A 7,967-nucleotide genomic window follows, 5' to 3' on the forward strand; every position below is an offset into this window, starting at 1 on the left:
CTCTCTCTCTCTCTGCTCTGCTGCTCTCTCTCTTTTCTCTGCTCTCTCTGCTCTCTCTCTCTGCTCTCTCTCTCTGCTCTCTCTCTCTGCTCTCTCTCTCTGCTCTCTCTCTCTGCTCTCTGCTCTCGCTCTGCTCTCTAAGCCTGCTCTCTGCTCTCTCAGCGTGCTCTCTGCTCTCTCTCTCTTCTCTCTCTCTGCTCTCTGCTCTGCTGCTCTCTCTCTGCTCTTTCTGCTCTCTCTCTCTGCTCTCTCTCTGCTCTCTTCTCACTCACTGCTCTCTGCTCTCTCTCTCTATTCTCTCTCTCTGTTTTCTGCTCTCTCTCTCTGCTCTCTCAGCCTGCTCCCTCTCTCTGCGCTCTCTCTCCCTCTGCTCTCTCTGTTCTCTGCGCTCTCTCTCCCTCTGCTCTCTCTGTTCTCTGCTCTCTGCTCTCCCTCTGCTCTCTCTGCTCTCTGTTCTCTGCTCTCTCTGCTCTCTCTCTCTCTCTCTCTGCCTCTGCTCTCTGCTCTCCTCTCTCACTGCTCTCTCCCTCTGCTCTCTCTCTCTGCTTTCCCTGCACTCTCTCTCTCTGCTCTTTGCTTTCCCTGCTCTCTCTGCTCTCTCAGCCTGCTCCCTCTCTCTCTTCTCTCTGTTCTCTGCTCTCTCTGCTCTCTCAGCCTGCTCTCTGTTCTCTGCTCTCTCTGTTCTCTGCTCTCTCAGCCTGCTCCCTCTCTCTCTTCTCTCTCTTCTCTGCTCTCTCTGCTCCTCTCTCTTCTGCTCTCTCTGCTCTCTCTGCTCTCTCTCTGTTCTCTGCTCTCTCTCTTTCTGCTCTCTCCCTCTCTGCTTTCGTGTCTTTGGTTATGCCAGATTAAGTGATATGACATGCTATCCTATAAAATCCTTTCTCTGTAATTAATATCACCTGATTAGCTAATCATGTAAATGTAATTAACTAGAAAGTCGGGACACCACGGAAGAGTGTTTATAGAGCCATTATCTTCCGAATAAACTCTTAACCTGATGGGGATAGGGGGCAGTATTTGCACGGCCGGATAAAAAACATACCCGTTAATTTGGTTACTACTCCTGCACAGTAACTAGAATATGCATATAATTAGATTTGGATAGAAAACACTCTAAAGTTTCTAAGACTGTTTTAATGGTGTCTGTAAGTATAACAGAACTCATATGGCAGTCAAAACCCTGAGACAAATTCTGACAGGAAGTGGATACCTGATGTGTTGAATTACCTTTAAGCCTATGCCATTGAAACACACAGGGGCTTATTAATCGTTGAGCACTTCCTATGGCTTCCACTAGATGTCACCAGTCTTTACAAAGTGTTTTGAGTCTTATACTGTGAGATCTGACCGAACAAGAGCCTTGGAACGGTGATGGCCGATTAGACTCTGGCGCGCGAGTTCATGTTGGGTACTCTCGTTCCAATACGTTTTAAAAGAGAATGCAATCGTCCGCCTTGAATATTATTCATGTTCTGGTTAAAAAAGGCACTAATGATTTATGCTATACAACGTTCGACATGTTTGAACGAACGTAAATATTTTTTCTCCCTTCTTTCATGAAGAGAAGTCCGGCGGGCTTAGATCATGTGCTAACAACACGGAGCTTTTTGGACATAAATGATGAGCTTTTTCCGAACAAAACTACATTTGTTATGGACCTGGGATTCCTGGAAGTGACATCTGATGAAGAGAATCAAAGGTAATGGATTATTTACATAGTATTTTCGATTTTAGATCTCTCCAACATGGCGGTTAGTCTGTATCGCAAAGCGTATTTTTATGGGCGCAGTGCTCAGATTATTGCAAAGTGTGATTTCCCAGTAAGGTTATTTTTAAATCTGGCAATCCGGTTGCGTTCAAGAGATGTAAATCTATAATTCTTTGAATGACAATATAATATTTTACCAATGTTTTCGAATAGTAATTATTTAATTTGTCGTGCTGATTTGACAGGCGGTTATTGGAGGGAAACGATTTCCTCAACATCAACGCCATAGTAAAACGCTGTTTTTGGATATAAATATGAACTTGATAGAACTAAAAATGCATGTATTGTCTAACATAATGTCCTAGGAGTGTCATCTGATGGAGATTGTCAAAGGTTAGTGCATAATTTTAGCTGGTTTTCTGCTTTTGGTGATGCCTGTCTTTGAATTGACAAAACATTACACACAGCTATTGTCAATGTACTCTCCTAACATAATCTAACTTTATGCTTTCGCCGTAAAGCCTTTTTGAAATCGGACAACGTGGTTAGATTAAGGAGATGTTTATCTTTCAAAGGGTGTAAGATAGTTGTATTTTTGAGAAATTTGAATTATGACATTTAATTGTTTTCAAATTTGGCGCTCTTGATATTTCACCTGTTGTTGATAGGGTGTACCAGGGGTGGGACGCATGCGTCCCACATAGCCCCTAGTACATAGAGATTAAAGGAAAAAGCTTCTACCAGTCCGTGGTGAGTAATCCCAGTTCTGATGTCCAGAAGTTATTTTCGGTCGTAAGAGACGGTAGCAGCAACATTATGTACAAAATAAGTTAAAAAATAAGTTACAAACAACACAAAAAAATGAACAAAATAGCACAATTGATTACGGGCATGTAAAACATCAGCCATACTCTTCGGCACCATTTCTGAGATATCTCTTGTTGAAACTGAACAAATTGTGGTACAGCAGGCTGCTCCAAAGCAAGAGAGCTATTAACTAGTGTTGAGCTGTGATGACAAGCCTTTTGTCTTCTGTATTTAAATTAGTCACTAACCAGGAGTGACATGACCTCCATTCCCCTGCTGGGAGGGATTCTAGACCCTCGTTTATGTAGCTCTATTTTAGAACAAGTTATTTCCTTCTTGAATGATTTTCATGACAAATCTACTAAAAAACCCTTGCTGGTCTCAACACAATATCCTCCTTGGCCAGATAACAATTTTCCTTAATAATTCCATTACTTAAATGAACTTCAAAATCGTCTCATGTCCTAGCTGTAGGCTACTTGTTTTAATGGCTCTAACATGCTCTAAGGTTCCAGCTTGTAGAGATGATCTAAAACATGTTTCCCAGCATTCTAAAATGGGTTGAAGAAAATGTGAATAAAAGTTATAAGGTGAAACATCGGAAACCAAACTTCTTAGGAGAGATTAATTTATTGAAAATCCTTTGAAATCAACATCGGAAGACACACTCAATCAGGCGGGGGCACACACTCAATGAAAGTCGAAACTTGAGAGAGTTTTACAAGATCAAGTCAGAAAATTACTTTGTTAGCAAAGGCATAATGGAGATTATGAGCCCCGGCTCTCATATCTGAAACTGTGCTGAGTGGAGGCTACAACTGCCTCGAAAACATCTCAGACATTACACTGGAGCGGAGACTGGCTGATTTCTCACTGTCACCCCTGAGGACACTGTTGATCCAAGGCATGTAGGCAGAGAGCTTCATGTAGACAGCGTATTTCCTCACGGCACAGGCCTTATCGAAGGACAGGATCCCTGCAGCATACACTCTGCCGTCTTTGGGGTCCTGGACTGCCAGGGCACCGCCTGCATCCCCAAAGCAGACATTCTCCTGGTACTTGCTGTCTCCAGTACAGAACATGTTGTCGTCTATGGTTGGAGTGCTGCCACCACGGTTGTACTCTGCCTTACAGAAGCTATGCGATGCCACAGGCAATACCAGGTGTTTCAGTGACTCAGCGGGGGTGAAGTGGACCCCCCAACCCCAGCCTGTGATGATGCCTTTCTCCTGGGCTGCCTCAGCCAGGTCCTCACCCCTCTCAGGCAGAGGGATGGGCATCACAGCCTCGCTCAAGGTGAATGGCTCCTTCAGCTGAATCAGAGCCAGGTCGTTGTCCCAGTCTGACACGCTCTGGAAGCCTGGGTGCAGAACCACCTAGAAGGGGAAGGGAATAATTCATAGGACCTTTTTTTTGACGATCTACTGTATTTGTGCTCTAACTACCTATAAGACTGAAAATGATGATGTAGGTGAGAGAGCCCAGTGCAGTTCTGCTTGCTGTAAATACTGAATTGTCTGTATATTGTTTGAAAGAGATGGTAATGGGTATACTAGCTCACCTTTTCTACAGCAACTTCTTTGGAGTCCTTGGCTTGGGAGTATCGCGTGATGCCTAGGTACACCTTGGGGATGGTAATGGGTATACTAGCTCACCTTGGGGATGGTAATGGGTATACTAGCTCACCTTGGGGATGGTAATGGGTATACTGGCTCACCTTGGGGATGGTAATGGGTATACTAGCTCACCTTGGGGATGGTAATGGGTATACTAGCTCACCTTGGGGATGATTGGTTCTTTCCCCTGGGTGTCCTGCCTACTCTTCCTGACAAACAAGTTCCTGCCAGCGGTCAGGACCCAGCGGTCAGAGATTAGAGCTCCCCCAGCGAAGCCCCCGTTCATGACGTTTTTACTCAGATAGACCATGGCCTGCCAGGGGACATGAGGGGCCAGGGTGCCCCCAACCATACGCCTGAAGCGCAGGTCTGGGCAAGAAACACAACAACATTATTTCTATACAATCTCTATATGGTTAAAACATCCCCAACTCAGCACCACCTAGCACTTACTGCTGTGCAACTCAAACACAACCATAAAAGATTATTGCAGAAAAATGAAATGTGCCTCAATACAATTCCAGCCTTGGTTTTAGTTTGAGTTTGAGTTTGCTAAAATCAACACTATTCACTTGAATACACCTAGCATTTGGTAGTAGCTTTCTGGAACCTTTTAGCTTTGACCTGACAAAAGTTCAGTAAATTCATTAATCATCTACTATTATCTAAAAAAAAATAAGTGTTGTCATGACTTGAGCCAGACAAGGCTAGCTTTCACAGAATTACCTTGGAGGTCACAATACGCAGAAACCTAGATGAGGATGGAATTAGTGTCATTTCTCTTCTCAAACATTTTCCTGAAACGTTTGATGGATTTTGAGGAATTTTACTTTTCAAGGCTTTCATGCTCTGTAGATTTTCCTAATGACATATTTTACCATCCAGCTTGGAGGAAGCTGAGACTGAGGATCTCTCCTTTCCTCCCTGCTTGCCTTCTCTTTGATCCCTGTCATCTCATGTGTGTCGCTGCTGAATCGATTTTTAAGATAATCGGGATAATAGCTGTGAGCCTTGAGACTTAACAAGGTTCTCACTTGAAAGTGATGGTGACATCCTCATTTTGGCCACAGCTACTGTATTCTCCAACAGGCTGAATAGGAACAGCTTGTGTCTGCTCAGCTCAGAGTTGCGTAAGGGGATCCATAGTGAAGATTGGCTTCAGAACATCCGATGAGAGTGACAGTGTAATTGAAATGTGAGTGATATCCTTACACGAACCAGTCACAATGGGCCAGCAAATATAATATGTTTCGGAAATAGACAAATTGCACGTGTGAAAACACACGTGTAATGTGTAAGTCCAATATTTTTGGGCGATATTCTGCATCAATGGTGTCACTAACACCCACCTTAACATAGACATGGGACAAGAAAGGTTGTCAATGCGCCTTGATCTTTAAAATTTACATGTTTTTGTTTGAAAACGTTTCATCCCTCTCACTTTGTTGACATTTCAATCTAAATCAGAAAAAGTAAGCCCGTTTTGGCATAAGGCAGGGAGTTGGTTATGTGTCAGTTAGACAGATAGCTACCTGAATTGTCTGACATCTCATCAATTGATTTGGTATCGGTTTTGATTTTGATTTTGATTTTGACCTGTTCCAGACAGACACAGGAGGCCGCGAGGAGCACTACCAGGGATGACCTGCGGACAGAAGGAACACATAAGTACAGTACACACACACAGAGCCAACTGACAGACAGCGCCCAAACACTCACTAGTACCACAACTAACGGTTCCTTTACTTAGGAAGTCTCTGGGCTTGCTTGTTAACCTATATTTAGAAAAGGTCTCTAGCTAGAGCAATTTGAATGTTTTTTGAAAGATTTAAGTAGCTGTGTTTCCCTGCCATTTTACAAAGATCCATTGTCCAAAGACATTTCAGAGATTCATTTGGATTGGTACTGCAATGACAACATTTGCCAGGCAACTAGGGTTTTGTTGAAGAAAGAATATGAAAAGTATAACATACCACATTTTGATGGAAATATCTGTTTATCAGTTTGTATGTTGAGCTGTGTCTCCTCTGTAAAGACGATGTAATCCGTGAGAAGTTATAGGACCAAGGCCTTATATCTGCTGAGGAGAGAACTCACCCCCTGTCTGCCCACCGCTGGGAATTTTGCTGGACACAGCTTCAGTTCTGATTCCCGAAAATCGGAGAGATTGCAAAATCTCTGTTCATGCCAACCCATTATTGGAATCGTGTCCAAACCCTAACCCTGACCCCATCTGGAGCTCAGCTACAGCCAACTAGTATCAGAGAAGACCATCTGAGGGATAAATCATTTCATAGGGTATGAATTATGAAATCAGAACAGGACACAGCACATCTATAATTTGTGTGTCAATTTGGTTTATTGAAAGTAAATGAGGTGCATATAAATGCCGCATCAGAGTGTGTTATTTAAAAAATGTGATACCGTCATAGTTGTTGTTGTTTGTTGTTGACTCACATTTGCTGTTTACGACTCACTTTGGTAACACTGTACTTGACATCCAGCGTCATAATATGTCATAACAGCTGACATAACTTGTCATAGCCTGTTATAATATGGTCATAACACTGTTATGACACATATTTGGACCTGTTGTGACATATATTGAGTTATTTTATGGCTGGTTATAACACCTACATAAGAGTGTCAAAACCCACAAAACCTACCACACAAGGCAAACCATTCCATTACACCATAGCCTACATGTCAACAGTATGTTTATGTTATATACAAATGTTTGAAATTGACCATATTCAATTATTGTAGTTGCTCACACATTGATGTCAGAATTTTTTTTTATAAACAAAAACATTTATTTCACCTTTATTTAACCAGGTGGGCCAGTTGAGAACAAGTTCTCATTTACAACAGCGACCTGGCCAAGATAAAGCAAAGCAGTGCGACACAAACAACAACACAGAGTTACACATGGAATAAACAAACACACAGTCAATAACACAATAAAAAAATCCAGTGTTATTAACACTGGAGTGATAGATGTGCAAGTAGAAATACTGGTGTGCAAAAGAACAAAAAAAGTAAATAAAACAATATGGGGATGGGTTGGCGCCCCCCCCCTTGGGTTGTGCCATGGCGGAGATCTTTGTGGGCTATACTCGGCCTTGTCTTCGGACGGTGAGTTGGTGGTTGTAGACATCCCTCTAGTGGTGTGGGGGCTGTGCTTTGGCAAAGTGGGTGGGGTTATATCCTGCCTGTTTGGCCCTGTCCGGGGGTATCATTGGATGGGGCCACAGTGTCTTCTGATCCCTCCTGTCTCAGCCTCCAGTATTTATGCTGCAGTAGTTTATGTGTCGGGGGGCTAGGGTCAGTCTGTTACATCTGGAGTATTCTCTTGTCTTATCCGGTGTCCTGTGTGAATGTAAATATGCTCTCTCTAATTCTCTCTTTCTCTCTTTCTTTCTTTCTCTCGGAGGACCTGAGCCCTAGGACCATGCCTCAGGACTACCTGGCATGATGACTCCTTGCTGTCCCCAGTCCACCTGGCCATGCTGCTGCTCCAGTTTCAACTGTTCTGCCTGCGGCTATGGAACCCTGACCTGTTCACCGGACGTGCTTGTTGCACCCTCGACAACTACAATGATTATTATTATCTGACCATGCTGGTCATTTATGAACATTTTAACATCTTGACCATGTTCTGTTATAATATCCACCCGGCACAGCCAGAAGAGGACTGGCCACCCCTCATAGCCTGGTTCCTCTCTAGGTTTCTTCCTAGTTTTTGGCCTTTCTAGGGAGTTTTTCCTCGGGAGTTTTTCCTAGCCACCGTGCTTCTTTCACATGCATTGCTTGCTGTTTGGGGTTTTAGGCTGGGT

General features: G+C 43.3%; 1 protein-coding gene across 1 annotated transcript; it reads right to left on the minus strand.

Moving 5' to 3' along the window:
* Positions 1–3,126: 3,126 nt before the first annotated feature.
* LOC115186780 (haptoglobin-like) lies at positions 3,127–6,253 on the minus strand. The gene is made up of 5 exons (XM_029746280.1): positions 6,105–6,253; positions 5,664–5,776; positions 4,295–4,500; positions 4,077–4,139; positions 3,127–3,891 (listed from the first exon to the last, which is right to left on the minus strand). The coding sequence occupies exons 1-5, from the start codon at positions 6,107–6,109 to the stop codon at positions 3,328–3,330; spliced, it is 951 nt and encodes a 316-aa protein (XP_029602140.1). The 5' UTR covers positions 6,110–6,253; the 3' UTR covers positions 3,127–3,327.
* Between the last annotated feature and the right edge of the window lie 1,714 nt (positions 6,254–7,967).

This window comes from Salmo trutta, unplaced genomic scaffold (assembly GCF_901001165.1).
Source record: "Salmo trutta unplaced genomic scaffold, fSalTru1.1, whole genome shotgun sequence".
NCBI lineage: Eukaryota > Metazoa > Chordata > Actinopteri > Salmoniformes > Salmonidae > Salmo > Salmo trutta.